This window comes from Balaenoptera acutorostrata, chromosome 15 (genome assembly GCF_949987535.1).
Source record: "Balaenoptera acutorostrata chromosome 15, mBalAcu1.1, whole genome shotgun sequence".
Lineage (NCBI taxonomy): Eukaryota > Metazoa > Chordata > Mammalia > Artiodactyla > Balaenopteridae > Balaenoptera > Balaenoptera acutorostrata.
The window spans coordinates 46708079-46724336 of NC_080078.1; the positions used below are offsets into that span (position 1 = coordinate 46708079).

General features: G+C 38.1%; 1 protein-coding gene across 4 annotated transcripts in view; it reads right to left on the reverse strand.

Moving 5' to 3' along the window:
- The window catches only part of MACROD2 (mono-ADP ribosylhydrolase 2), a 2013670-nt gene that overhangs the window by 18858 nt on the left and 1978554 nt on the right, over positions 1-16258 (reverse strand). For all 4 annotated transcript variants that reach the window (XM_057529039.1, XM_057529040.1, XM_057529041.1 and 1 more), the window contains one exon: positions 848-925. In XM_057529039.1, coding sequence (XP_057385022.1) covers positions 848-925 — 78 coding nt within the window. The remainder of the gene's footprint in view (positions 1-847; positions 926-16258) is intronic.

The window sequence follows — 16258 nt, forward strand, 5'->3', positions numbered from 1 at the left end:
TCAGTTGGTGCAGAAGGGCTTATAATTAAGGGAGGCAATTAAGGTGAGGGCAAGCCTTGTAGCAGGATGGAATGCATGGTATAGGAAACCATTTAAACCCACCCAGTAACTTCTACCAGTGGCTGAAATTTTCCCAAGGTCATTATCAACTCAAAGTAATTGGCTTTTTTTTTTTCCTGGCTAAAATAACCCAAACAACAAGATATATATAAACAGTTGATCACTGACCAATAATTCTGGTTCTCTTAAGTTCTGTGGGCAAGTGGAATTAAATATTTAGAAATCATGTGTGCTCAAATAGTTGTTTTTCTAAATGATGATATTTCGAAGGGTTTCCAGTATCATTGTGCAGAAGCAAGGCTATACTATTCCTGATGCTCACAATTTCTAGATGCCTTCAAAGTGAGATGTGACTAAAAAAAGGTTTTTGTAAATTTATTTATAAAGTACTTCTAAAGACTCACTGTGTTTTTGGCCAAGCCATCTGATGTGTGATACAGTGAGGTGAAGTGATGAAGGTCCAAGAATAACCTTAGCCCAAACTCAAGCCAGTGCTCCTCTGAACGCTGAGTGTTTCCAGAAAGTTCACCAGCTAGACTTCAGTTTAGCCTTGGAATTACCCACTGTTTCCTTGGTATTGGGAAGTAAGATTAAACTGAGGCACATGCTGTTTTTTTAAAAAGGCTGCCAATTTTGTTAGTTCCCAGTAGAAAATGGTTTTTGAACTTTACCTTGTTCAAACTGAATATGTTGACTCATAGAATAGACAGCTCCCTTAATCCTAGATTACACAGAGAAAATGTGCCAGATTTGTAGTTTGCGTGACTCAAATAGCTCAGAAACTTACCATCAGGACTTGTAGAATGTTCTGTGTCACCAGAGCCTTCGCTTTTCACAGGAACTCTAGGTGTGTCCTCGCCTTGAGCTGAAAAAGAAGATAGTCCTTGATTAATAGAAAATTAGAACAGCCTGACTGCCAATTGTTCTGTCACCCTCCATTGCCCTCTTAAGTTTAAAAATACTCCTGGGATTGAACTTCTTTTGCAGAAAAGCTTAAAGGAGCAAATAGTAGGTTGAGTTGCTTGAATACTTTAATGCTGTCATATTCTAAATTCTCTTTAATTTGTGAGATAATCACATACATACATGCACAATTTCTCAAATTAGAAAGCTGGTAACATGAAAGCAGCAAAACTTGGTTTAATCAGAACAATCCACAATTTGAATTTGGGGAAATATGTGTGTGTGAGTTTATGTAGCTTAAACTTTGAAGAGAATGAAAAAAGAAAACCTATTTTGCCTCAGGCATGCCTGAAAGCTGAAAGATTCATTCTCCTGGCAGTGAAGTTAAAACACAAATGAATGGCTCAGTTGCTCCTCCAGAAGACCTCAGATGCTGCCATTTTGGATTGCTGAGAATCCTGTCTTTAGTTAATTTCTGTTGTAATTGTTCTCTATTTACATAGTTTCATAAGGCTTGTCATCCACTCGCTGTGGCTGAAGCTATATAACATGCTTAAATGTAGTCGTAAGGAGACTGTTTTTCATGATCTGATATTTGTACATATGGAAAAAATGATCACTATAATAAGTCTAGTTAACATCCATATTATTGTGAGAAAATTTACAGATAGTCAAAAGGACAATAATCTCTTACTTCTTGGTTAAATATCTATTATGTTTTCACAGCTTGAAGAGCCAGGGCATTTGAAAATACAAATATATAAAGTACTAGATGAGTTCATAACTTCAAAGTTTTTATTGTTTCTGTACTTTTTTTAAACAAAAGATTGAATTCAGTTTCATTACATGAATACCTATTGAGTCCAGAGTATGTTCAATTTGAGCTTCCTGTTAGTGAGGATGAAGCAAGGCTAGGAAAGATCCAGTGTATAATCTCTTCAAAGGAAGATGCCTTTAACTTAACTTGCACTCTTGGTAATGATTTACTGAAGCTGAGAATCAAGAAGTAAGACTCAAGAAGTAAGGTGACTAATCTTTGAGCCTGGGTGGACGGAAGGTAGGAAGGTCAGTACTTGATGATATATAAAACAAGCAAAGTGAAGGGAGGTGAAGAGAGTCATTTTAGATTTGAAGACTGAAGCAGAGGGTCATTTAAGTGGAGATGCCAAACAAGTTTTGCATCTAATGCTGAGGAAGGAAACTGAGAATTAGGCATGTGGGAATTTGGGAGATGTCCATGTAGAATAATATCATATTGTTGATGACATGAGAGTGGATGAGAAAAGTCAGGAAAGGGATAACATAAGAAAACATGACTCATGGGTACCCAAGTCCTACAAGGACAACATGAAAGTGACTGTGCCCATGAGTTCTTTTCACTAGCTCCTGAGGATGAGGTTGGGAAAATGAAAACAAAACTTGGAACTTCCAGCTGGACTTAACCATGTCATATCTTTTCTCACTCTGTCAATTCTAGAAAATAGACCATTTTTCAATTGCTCAGCAACATGTTCCTTACAGACACAATTACAGAAGAAACTACTGATGGAGTTTTCTAAGCTTGGGAGCAGGAAATCTTTGCTAGTATGCCTCAAAACAGAAGTAGTTAGAAAAAATGGAACTATTTGACTTTATATAAACACAAACTTATGGGTGGAAAAGCTACCATAAGAAATGTTTAAAAAAAGAAATATTACCAGTTTAGGAAAAATATTTATACCTTTTATCATAGACAAAGGGTTAATATCTTTGATATATAAAGTACTTCTAAACAGAAACAAGATTGACAATGGGATAGAAAATTGAGCAAGAAATCTAACAGGAAGTTAATTAAAAAATAAGAATAGCCTGTAGTTGTGTGAAAATGTGATTCACTTTGCTGCTAATGAAAAAAAAAATGCAAGATAAAATTACACTGAGGGGGCTTCCCTGGTGGTGCGGTGGTTAAGAAGCTGCCTGCCAATGCAGGGGACACGGGTTCAAGCCCTGGTCCAGGAAGATCCCACATGCCGCGGAGCAACTAAGCCCATGCACCACAACTACTGAGCCTGTGCTCTAGAGCCCATGAGCCACAACTACTGAAGCCCGTGGGCAGTAACAAAGACCCAACTCAGCCATAAATAAACAAATAAATAAATAAATTTTTTTATTTAAAAAAAATTACACTGAGAAAGGGATTTCTAAAGTAGACTGTCATAATGTAGAATAACACTCCCACCAAGAACAGCTAGAAACATTGAACAGATTATTTGAGGAAATTAAGGCACTAGAGAGCCATTAATGCAGCAGAAGCTGGAGGAGGTGAAAAATGGTGAACCTGACATTCCACATACAAAGAGGTTTAACAGAGCCTTCAGATGTTTTTTAATGAGGTTTGGGGGGAGAGGGGAAAAACTTGGAGGTCAGGGCCCACCAAAGAAGAGGTGCTCTGATAAGTACCTTGAGGTTTCTGAAGGGTTATACTTGGGGGGCAATGAACTTGAAATAGACCAGTTCTTAAAAAAAATTGAAGGCCTACTTTTAATCAATTTAATCTCTGATTGATTAGATTTCAGTGCTCTACTCAATCCTACCAGCCTTTCAGAAGCAAAAATGAATCCTCTCTCTCTGGAAGAAGATAAGGCCACCGAGGCTCAAGTTATCTCTACAATTTTTCGCACATAGTGTCTAGCATTCAATAAAAAATTACCGGTCATTCCTGAGGAACAAGAATGGATCACTGAAAACCAAGACAATAAGACAATATATAGAGACATGTTAGAGATCTATTTGTAGATACAACTTTAAAATATGGTTAATGTGTTTAAGAATTGGGTGACAAGAGGGAGAAATCTCATGGCAAAGAAGTTTAACTGGACTAGACACTAAATAAAAGTCAGATGTAAATTCTAGAACTGAAAATTATATAATAATTGAAGTTTAGAATTCAATAGGTGGATTTGGTGGCAATTAGACACAGCTGAAGAAGGAATTTACAAACTGAAAACTAAGAAGAAAATATAAAGAATAAAATACAGATGAAAAGAATTAGCAGACATATGAGATAGGGTGTATCCTATGTGTAATGGGGCAAAAGCAATATTTTAAAAGATAATGGCTGATAATTTCCCAAACTGAATGTAAAATATCAAGCCCCTGCTTTAAGAGTATCATGATCCCCAAGCAAAATTAATGCAAAGCAAACCTTATTCAGGCCAATCATTGTAAACCTGCAGAAAATCATCAAGGTTAAAGAAAAAATATAAAATTATTTAGTGAGTAAAGACCCATTAACTTCAAAATAGCAACAATAGTAATTATAGATGACATCTCAATAAAAATCATGGAATCCAGAGACAATGTAATGATATCTTCAAAGAACTTAAAGAAAATATCACTAACGTAAAATTTCATACCTAACAAAATCTTCTTTCAAACTTCCAATTTGAAATAAAAAAATTTCAGGGAAAAAATAGAATTTGTTGAGGAGGAAAAACAGTAGACCTACACTGAAGGATTTTCACTATACTAAAATATAAATTCCAGGTAGATTATAGAACTAAATTTGAAAGGTAACATGGAAAAAGACCTTTATATCATTAGGCAAAAATTTCTTACACAGGAAAAACAAAACACTGACCATTAGACAAAAGACTAATAATCTGGAAAACATTTAAATTAGCATCATTATTTTATCAAAATACACCATTAAGAGAGTGCAAAGTAAACCAGAGTAGAAGATATTTGCCATTTATGTGTGTGTGTGTGTATATATACACACACACACAAACACACATATATATAATATATATCTCACTTACAAAGGACCCTTGTACTAATATATAAAGAAAACAATATAACATAGAAATGACAAGGAACCCAACAGAAAATGGGCAAGACACAGACATGTCATAAAAGAGGATATCCTGGCTGGTCACTTAATTTCTTCAATGACTTTTACCAAATCTCATAGTATTTAAAAGCCTCAGCTTTTTCACTATAAAAATAACTATAAAATGTTCTAACTCCTTGGACACCATCAGAACTTATTAAAATACAACATAGTTGTTATATTTCATAAGATATGATTACTATGGAAGGAAAGTTAATTGACCTAACACTATTTAATCATTACTTCTTTGACTTTCTCCTTGGGGTCATTGTTTGTGATGAGATCTAGGGTACCTGTAGCTGATTCTTCCAGGAAATCGCTTTCAAAGTCATTACTCTCAATGGTAATAACCCTGGTGATATTACTATAGATATACCTCTCTGACATCACAGATAACTTTCTAGCTAATAGACAGTATGCTAGTCAATATAATAATGCTCAATGAAAATGAAGGAGCATACAAAACACTTTTAAGAGCTGGGCGAGAGAGGAAAAAAGAAGTTGAAGAAAGCAAAACCCAAAAGGCAAATCAGACTGTAAATATTTAAGTTGTTTGCCTTATGTTTTGTCTTTTCAACCTCATTATTTTCAAATATAGTACATTTGTTTGAGAAATCTCAGGTTATGCCACCATATTGGCACAGATTAGCATGAGATGTAATGGCAGGTTTTGAGATCCATGACAGAGATGAAAAGAGAAATCATAGTTGTAGCTCTATATATTGCCATGTTCTTGAGCAGAGGTCTCTTAGATGTGCTTCTGAAGACCCTAATGGTATGTTTGGTAGACATTATTCATTTAATATCATGAGTGTGCATGATACATGCACATGTGGTATGAATATATGACTGTATGTGTGCAATGGCATGCTTATGTGAATATGCATGTGTATATGTGTATGCATGTGCAAGTGTGTGTGTGTTGTATTTGGAAAGAGGGAGAGAAGAACGACAGATACTTATTACTCTGATGTGTGTGGAACTGTTATTATCCTAAGGGTTTGTCCCCTGCTGGGCAATGCATCTGAGTGCCCCAGAGAAATGCCATTTCACACAGACAATAGAATCTGATCAAAACAAAAATTGCCTCTACAGCCTATTTATTTCAGTTTGCCTGTCCTTCCCTCATTTTGATTGCTGCTGCTTGGAACACAAACGAGGTACATTTCAGGGCTCCTAGCAGGAGATAAAAGATGCTGAAATAGAAAGAGTCTGGGACAGACAGTACCATTTTCATTTTCAATTACCAACCTCAACTGTCCTCTTCAAAGCCTTGATTATGATAACCTTTTGTAGGTCAGTTGCATTACATAAAAAATAAAATGAAGCAAGTCTCATCACAAAGAAAAGATACTGAAACTCATATAGAATACAATTAACCAGATTTTTAAATACATAAACATGGAGATAAGTTAGAAGATTCTCCAAGTTTTTCTTTTGAGATTTGTGTTGACAAACTCCATGCAACAAATAGACTTACAAATAATTATTTCTCAGAATGTGTAGTTGCATAGGTATCATGACAGCTATAGAAAGCAGGGCCTGTGTGGATTCAATTGTATTGAATTAAAGTGGTGTTGAACCAAAGCAAGCATTCTTGAACCATCTCGACTTTTGCCATATCTATGTTCCAACTTTACTATTAATGTAATGGATTAGGTAATTGTTTAGAAAGGCTCACTTCCTGTCTTCCACCCCTACAGGAGTTGAATTCACTGTCCCTTGACATTGGGCTTGGTCATGGAATTTGCTTTGGCTAATGGAATATTAGCAAAAGTAAGTCAAACAGAGGTTTGAAATGCATTTGTACAGTTGGGGTTTGCCCTCTTGTTCTCCTGCCTTTTACCCCAAGAAGAACATGCTTTAGGGAACAGCTGATCTAAGGAGGATAAGACCTGAACTCAACTCACAGCCTGACATCCTTCCTGGCCCAAACTAGATGTGGTTGATCCTCTCTGAACAAAAGAATTGGATGATTGTTGTTCTAAGCCTCTGAAATTGAAGATGGCTTGCTTGTTATGCAGCATTATTGTGGTGACAACTAATCCTTAATAATGTTTTTAATTGACTCAGGCCTAACATTGCTTCTTAATTTTGTCCCATAGCAATCATAGCTATAAAACTGTGAGCTTAATTTGTGCCTAATTTTTTCACACATGATAATAAATATGTTAATTTTGATATCACCTAAAATCATCTACAGAACTGATAGGGATAGAGTAGGATACTTAAATAGTTAGTTAGTTTAAAAATCCCACTAGGGGTTTAAAGACAGAGGGAATTTTAAGGGAGTTTGGGAGACTATTGTAAGCTAATGACCACTCAAGAAAAGAATCCAGTAACCTAGCAACAATCTACACCACCTTGAAGGAAGACCAGGTGCATTCAAGTGCCAGGCACACTCAAGCCACAAATCCTGATAGTTAAAAATACAAGACAATAGATATGGGGTCTGAATCTTGTTACATGAAGTCAGGGAGTGAATGGTCCTTGAAGAGTTGCATTTCTGCATGTAGTCAAGACAGGAATATAAGTGAAAGGGGAAAGAAACTAGGTGAAAGGGGACATTATACTGAAACCTGAGATGAATTACCATATTTTAGTATATGTCATCACCCTTTTGCTAATATACATATGATTAAAATAGCTCAATGACAGTCCTGGTTAGACCACATAGGGTCAAAGGAGGAACTAATGATGTAAACCTTGACATCTCCCCAAAAATGAGGGAGAAGGTGGTCTTCCCCCACCTTCTCTCTGATTATAAAAATGTAGCCCTCTTTGTTCTCAGGGCTGCACTCCCTTGCCTGCCCACTTGTATCTCTCACAAGCGTCCTATGCTAATAAACTCACTCTTTGCCTATCACTTTGCCTCACGCTGAATTCTTTCTGCGTCGAGACTAAAGAACATGAGTTTCAGTAAGTCCTGACACCAGGTGAGCGGTTTCAATGAAAAGACAATGGGTTTGAGTCCCCTCCTAGTCAGGGATCCTGGGTTCAAGTTCCAGTCTGACTTTTGGCTGGGTTGAAGCCCCATCCGAGAAGGAGTGTGGTTTCAGGACAACAAATGGTATCTGTATGAAATTTTGAGACATGCCAAGTTAATGTATACAGATGAGACGTCCCTTAACAGGCTAAACTCTGTTGCCTTCACAATGGTACTAAAATGGAAGAAAACTGGTCACAGAGTTTAAGGCATTTGTCACATATATTTAACTTCCAAGCTCAAATGGAGGAAAGCAATTATTCCACATGCATAAACATCAATTTATGTTCTTTTTAAGCAACTGATTGTTAGGGGAGATGAGCTCCATTAGACCTTACTCTATCCTAGCGTGCCAAGTTCACTTTCTAGGTGTAGAATCCAAGTGCAACTAAACCAAAGGAGATCAAAGACCAACTTACAGAGCAAGCACAGAGTGTCAGTGAGAAGACAGGACTTGAAGAGAAGTTGAGCCTTTGTGTTGTCATGATGCTTCCCACAAACTGCTCTTTACAATCAAGGCACCAACACTATTTAAAATGATTGTAAAAGTCAGTGATGCGACTCCTCTTAGTGATGTGATTCCAACAGCGATAAACGAAATATATTTAACCTCAAGAAAAAAATTCCAGTCCTTGGTAATGGCATGGGCTTATCCATTCACATAGCTGCTTGAGTAGCAACCAGGTTTCATATCCAGGTGTTTTGTGATAATATGTAAGGGTGCAAAGGATAAACACTACTCCTAGGAAAATTCATCCAAAGTGAAGGGAGGCAAAATAAACCAGGCAGCATTTAACAAAGATTACTACCCACCTTCTCTACAACAAATGACACACAACAAACCACAAGTCCAGCCTCTACAAATTCTTTCTCTCCTTTGAATATGCCTTTGTTTTGTGTTCTGTTAACTCCCTTTTCTGTTACTCATGATAGATACTGAACCTCAGGACTGTCCATTTCTGGCCACCTTTGTGGGAAACTCAACATTAGTGAAAGGGGATGGAGTGTAGCTCTCTGGAGTTGGGCACAGCTGGTTTCAAATCCAAGCTCTGGCACCTCTATTTGTGTGATCTTGGATAGGTCTCGTTCACATTCAGAGTCTCAGTTTTGTCACTTACAGATGGAGGTAATGATATCTCCCTCACAACATTTGAGGATCAAAAGAGATAATGATTGACTATAATAAACACTTGATTAATATTTTTTGGCTGAGAGAAACAAATTTAATATCTACTTCTTGATGTCTCTTAATCAAAGATACTTAAGCATAAAAACTTAGCTGAATCACTTCTCTGTATCATTCAAGAATTTATCACATTTTTCCTCCTCTTTGGTATTATTCATTCATTCATTCATTCATTCATCCAGCCAGCATGTATATTGAGTCCGTGCTATGTATAACCCTTAATGAAAAGAATTGAATGGAGTAGAAGACTGGCTTAGCTGGATTAATAAATCTCAGAGAAGAAAGCACTAGTGCTGTTCTACAGTGTATTTTCCTTTTATTATTACCTCTCAGCATGTAGGGTGTTGAGATTCCTCCTTCCTTCCTTCCTAACTTCCTTCCTAATATCTTTCCTCCCTTCCTTCCTCCCGTCCTCCCTCCCCCCCTTCCTCTCTTCTGTCATTTATTTTTATATTTTACCAATTTTTCTATTTGATTGCTCATTTTTTTCCTTATTGAATTTTGAGTTTTAAAAACAATTTTATTGGAGTATAGTTGATTTAAAATGTTGTGTTAGTTTCTGCCACACAGCAACATATATTCACCCTGTTTTAGATTCTTTTCCCATATAGGTCACTTAAAAAAACAATATCTAAAGATTTTAGAAGAAAGCATCGTAAAATTTATTTAATGTATCTTAAAGAAAATCAAAAGACAGAAGGCAATCCAGGAGAAAATATTTGCAACATGTTTGACAGAGAGAGGGTTAATTTTCTTAATTTATGAAGACTACATAAAAGTCAATAAGGTCATTACTACAGGGTGAGCATGTGACACATACATTAGCAAGCTACTCCTTTCTCACATTGTCTGTGGAAGCATTTTCTTTGGGAGGGGTAAAGTGGTCACAGCATCTACCACATTCATTGTGCTGGATTCCTCAGCAAGTGTGTCCCATGCCCAGCCCAGGCCACCACTTTGTCTGTACTGTTGCCTGTCACAGTGGGGGCTATCCTTGGGGTTGGATAGTTTTTTTCAATTCAACGTGAGCCTTGCAACTCGTTTTTGCTCTAAGAGCAAAAAAGTCAGCTTGGGCTTCACTATTCTCTTTGCTGTTTTCTCTCTCAGCCTCCAAAGCAGAAGGTGATAAACCCTATGCAAACCCTACACAGACTCCTCAGGAAATGAAGGGGGCTCCTCTTTCAAGGGGGCTTCATCTGGAACTCTCCAGCATCTCCTCCTCTGCTTCCTGCTCACCCCCAAGATCTGCCTTATTTATTTTCTCTTTTGCCCTCTATTTGGTGAAATTCCTATTGTTTGTTTGTTTGTTTGTTTTCCCCTAGAGGTAATTAGATCCAGGCATTTGTTATTGGTCTGCCTTTCCTTTCCCATTTTCCTCCCAGCAAGAGATATTGAAATGGAGAATCACAGCTTGTTTTCCTGTCTCTTTGGGGTAAGGCAGAATAAAGGTGTTCATGGCTGGCTTCATGCACTTGTGGAAGTTTCCCTGGGCTGCTCCTCTCCCAGTTGGGAAAGTAAATGGTAGCTAGTAAGACCCTATTCAGGATTATTTCAGAGCCTGGTAGAGCTAGGGAGTAGGTTGGGGGTGACACCAGGCTCACGCCTTCCTTTTGCTGTGGCTACCAGCTCGTTCTTTTAATTACTGTTTTTGTTTGTGTTGTTCGTTTGCCTGTTTTACTTATCTGCTTTCATATCATTATGTTTGGGTGAGTGAGATTTGAAATCTGACTTCACATCACCAGCTTAAACCCAAGACCAGATGTGCAGACTCCTTTGATTTGTGGGATGGGGTATTCACTCTGGGTGTCTCACATACTTGGCCTTTGTCAACAGCTGGTTTTAAGAATATTTATCAAAGGATAGTTCTGATCAGACTTGAGGTTATGGACTGAATATTTGTGACATGCCCCCACAAGATTCATATGTTGAAGCCCCAAGTGGCAATGTGACTGTATTTGGAAATAGGGCCTTCATGGAGGTAATTAAAATTAAATGAGGTCAGAATAGTGAGGCCCTAATCTGATAGGACTGTGGCTTTATAAGAAGAGAGCTCTGTCTCTCTCCCTCTGCCATATGAGGACACAGTGAGAAGGGGGCCACCTATAGCCCAGGAAGAGAGCTCCTGCCATAAACCAAATCAGCCAGCACCTTGATTTGGACTTCTCAGCCTCCAGAACTGTGAGAAAATAAACTTCTGTTGTTTAAGCTACTCAGTCTATGGTATTTTTTTTATGGCAGCCTGAGCAGATGGATATACTTGATTTACAATTAGTTCATATTTCTTCGGGACAAAAGTACAATCGTAAACCATCTGCCCCATCTAACCTATTTTCTCCCAAAGAACCTCGATCCTAAAGCTGCTCCTTGACCACTCTACCGGTGGTCATCACTTGTAGACACATGCCCTTGGCTCCCTCTCCAAAGTTAAAAATGAATGACTATTCTCAACGGTGAACAACTGAAAGCATTTCCTCTAAAATCAGGAACAAGACAAGGATGTCCACTCTTGCCACTTAATTTTGGAAGTTTTTCAACATAGTTTTGGAAGTCCTAGCCACAGCAATCAGAGAAGAAAACGAAATAAAATGAATCAGAATTGGAAAAGAAGAAGTAGAATTGTCATTGTTTGTAGATGACATGATACTATACATAGAAAATCCTAAAGATGCTACCAGAAAACTACTAGAGCTCATCAATGAATTTGGTAAAGTTGCAGTATACAAAATTAATGCACAGAAATCTCTTGCATTACTATACACTAACAGTGGAAGATCAGAAGGAGAAATTAAGGAAACAATCCCATCTACTATCACATCAAAAGGACAAAATACCTAGGAATAAATCTACCTAAGGAGGCAAAAGACCTGTACTCAGAAAACTATAAGATACTGATGAAAGAAATCAAAGATGACACAAACAGATGGAGAGATATACCATGTTCTTGGATTGGAAGAATCAATATTGCCAAAATGACAATACTATCCAAAGTAATCTACAGATTCAATGCAATCCCCATCAAATTACCAATAGCATTTTTCATAGAATTAGAAGAAAAAATTTTACAGTTTGTAAGGAAATACAAAAGACCTTGAATAGCCAAAGCAATCTTGAGAAAGCAAAACAGAGCTGGAGGAATCAGGGTCCCTGACTTCAGACTATATTACAAAGCTACAGTAACCAAAACAGTATGGCACTGGCACAAAAACAGATATAGATCAATGGAACAGGACAGAAAGTCCAGAGATAAACCCATGCACCATGGTCATGTAATCTATGACAAAGGAGGCAAGAATATGCAGTGGAGAAAAGACAGTCTCTTCAATAAGTGGTGCTGGGAAAACTGGACAGCTACATGTAAAAGAATGAAATTAGAACATTCTCTAACACCATACACAAAAATAAACTCAAAATGGAGTAAAGACCTAAATGTAAGACCAGATACTATAAAACTCTCATAGGAAAACATAGGCAAAACACCCCCTGGCGTAAATTGCAGCAAGATCTTTTTACGATCCACCTCCTAGAGTAATGAAAATAAAAGCAACAATAAACAAATGGGACCTAATGAAACTTAAAAGCTTTTGCACAGCAAAGGAAACCATAAACAAAACGAAAAGACAACCCACAGAATGGGAGAAAATATTTGCAAATGAAACAACCGATAAGGGATTAATCTCCAAAGTATACAAACAGCTCATGCAGCTCAGTATCAAAAAAACAAACAACCCAATCAAAAAATGGGCAGAAGACCTAAATAGACATTTCTCCAAAGAAGATATACAGGTGGCCCAAAAGCACATGAAAAGATGCTCAACATCACTAATTATTAAAGATACTCAAATCAAAACTACAATGAGGTACCACCTCACACTGGTCAGAATGGCCATCATCAAAAAATCTACAAACAATAAATGCTGGGGAGGGTGTGGAGAAAAGGGAACCCTCCTACACTGTTGGTGGGAATGTAAATTGGTGTAGCCAGTATGGAGGTTCCTTAAAAACTAAAAATAGAGCTACCATATGATCCAGCAATCACACTCCTGGGCATATATCTGGAGAAAACCATAATTCGAAAAGATACATGCACCCCAATGTTCATTGCAGCACGATTTACAATAGCTGAGACATGGAAGCAACCTAAATGTCCATCAAAGGATGAATGGATAAAGAAGTGGTATGTATATACAGTGGAATATTGCTCAGCCATAAAAAAGAATGAAATAATGCCACTTGCAGTGACATGGATGGACCTAGAGACTGTCATATGAAGTGAAGTAAGTCAGACAGAGAAAGACAAATATCATATGATGTCACTTATATGTGGAATCTAAAAAAATGGTACAAATTAACTTATTTACAAAACAGAAATAGAGTCACAGATGTAGAAAACAAACTTATGGTTACCAAGGGGGAAAGGGTGGCGGGAGGGATAAACTGGGAGACTGTGATTGACATATACACACTACTATTTATAAAATAGCTAACTAACAAGAACCTACTATTTAGCACGAGGAACTCTACACAATGCTGTGTAATGACCTATATGGGAAAAGAATCTAAAAAAGAGTGGATATATGTATATGTATAGCTGAGTCACTTTGCTGTACCTCAGAAACTAGCACAGCATTGTGAATCAACTATACTCCAATAAAAATTAATTAAAAAAAAATGAATGACTAAGATGACAGGATCATATTGGTGGAAAATCTGCATGTTTCTGTAAGACACCCCTTCCATGGCAACACACCTCTTCATGGATTAATTGGGACTTTCTACCCTAATCAAAATCAGAAGCTGTCTTTAGCAGATAAAAGGCAGTGGCAGTAGCCGAAGGTGGGCATGAAATCCAGACATAGACATATACCTTTTTCTTTTATGTTTAACCAGATGATGTGCTTCCATACAGCCACTTTGAGAATGGTTTGGAAATTCATCATTAGTTATTGTCAGAATAACCAGTCTATAGAAACCCAATATTTGGGAAGAAAACCCCCAAAACATATCCACCAGATACTTTAGTGTCTACTATGCGCTGAGATACAAAATGGATGAGGCATACTGATGTCTTCATGGACTTCACAAGCTAGCTGAGACGGGGGTGGGGGGGGGGGGTTGAGATTGAGAACATAGACCACCCACAAGCCACGTGTTATGGTATGAACTAGGAACTCTGGAGGCCCAGAGGAGAGTGAGTCAACTTTTTTGAGGGCGGGTGAAGAAAAATCTTGGAGAACGAGGAAATGACATTTAAGTTGGATCTGGTTAGAGGAGTCAGTTTCAAATGTTTTGCATCCTTGCCAAGCATTGGGATAGGTAGAAATATCTCCTGTGTGTAAAAGATCTGGAGGACTCAGTTTCTTACATCTTCAACTGGACCACCTTAGGCCTGACCCGTTTTACTCCCGATCTCCCCTTGCTGGTTGTGCTGCCCCCATGGAACTCTAAAAGGCAGTTCCAGCTCCTTTAGGTAAGATCACAACCACTGAAGCCTTCCCAGGTGTTGCCACACTTGGCTTAACTGAGCTGGATTCCGATCACATTCTACACGTCTGGCTTTTCTTTCCCCTTTTCCAGGCCCCAATTAAGCATCTAATTCTCATTCAGCCTCATAATGCAGTCCCCACACCTTCCAGGGCCTGGCAGGAATGAAGGCTACAAGTAGGCCCTTCTCAGCTGGGGGGGCCGCCAGGGCTGGTCTCAGATCAGGGTCTTTCCAGCAGGAACAATACAACCCGGGTGTCTCTCAAATGCCACCCCCCCACACCATCACACCCTCTTTGTGGCTTTTATTTCTCTACAGCGAACGGATAAGTCTACACAGCAGGGCCCTAGTGAGCACAGAGATAGGTATTTTTTTCCACAGGAATCTCTTGATTCTTTTACTCTAATAAGGTTTTAACTATGTAAGGCCACAGTGGGGTAGCTTTGAGCTTTTCAATGATTCTTTATGTGGTATCTTTCGTAAGGAAGGAAACTTGCTGCTGGAAATAACCCACGCTGGATTCTTAGAAACTTCATCACACACTTAAGTCTCCTGAAAGAAAGTGCCTCTGACTGCTTGGGTTGAAATCCTGCATGATTATATACACAGCTCTTTAGTCAAAGAATACTTTAGTCCTATACATTCTTAATTATAGATTCCTTAATTATTTCCACTAGATTTTGCCCTCAATGCATATTTTCCTAAATAGCACAATTTATTCAGAACATTTAATAAAATCTAGTGGGTCATCTTTGTGATGACCGAAGTACTAGAAATCAATACCCAGGAAGAAAGCTGTATAACTAGTAGATTTACAGAATAAATAACTAGTAGATTTACAGAAACACCGAAAGACAAACTATCAGAGGACCCTGATCTGGAAGTAAGTGCATTCAGTTCTGTTAAGGAAATTCCATTTCTAGTCTTAGACTCTCAATACCAATTCTCTCAGCTTCAAAGAAAAATGATAGGTTTTTTTCCTACTAGGAGAAGTTTTCAAACACACCTGGCATTAAACTAGAGCCCATTTTATATTTAGCTTTTCTTCAGAAAGCCCATTTCACAGATGCCTGGATCTTAATCTTTGAACTTCTTTGTATTTAGTCATTTTTATGCCTTCTGAGAGTTTATCACTACCAGAGCAAACACTTACACACACACACACACACACACACACACACACCCAGAAAAGACTGACTAGGCCACATTCACTAAACATGTAACTAAAACTGCTATTAAACTCAGCCAGATGCCTTTTACCAAAGAGAATTCTAAGTTACCTGCAAGAAATTGCTGTTATGTTTGCCAACCCCCTCTACCTAGGGGCTTTATTCCCCTCTTAGATAATAGGTCTATCTTGTCTTTTGCTGTCTGAACCAGACTGCTTTGCCCAAGAAATAAAAAAAAGATCTTTGACCATATTCCAGTCCAACAAAACCCTTCACAGGTGTGACTCTGGGCCCCAGAAAAGTGGCATGGCTGCCCCAGGCCATCTAGTGTTGAAGTTGGGGCTGAAAATTCTTCCAAATTCACTCCTGGGCTATTTCCACTTCATCAAGCTAGTGACAGTGGTGAGAGAGCCCTACAGAGGCAGGTGAAATGGGACTGGACTTTGGGAATGGGCTAGAATCTTCTTTCACAGGTCTGCTTGGTCAACTCTGATCCATTTGAAAGCAATGGACTTGAAGGATGTCTTCCATGTCCTTAGGATGGCTTGGGGGAGGGAGAGGAACACAGACCTATTCACAATGAAGAGAGTGAGTCCTGTCA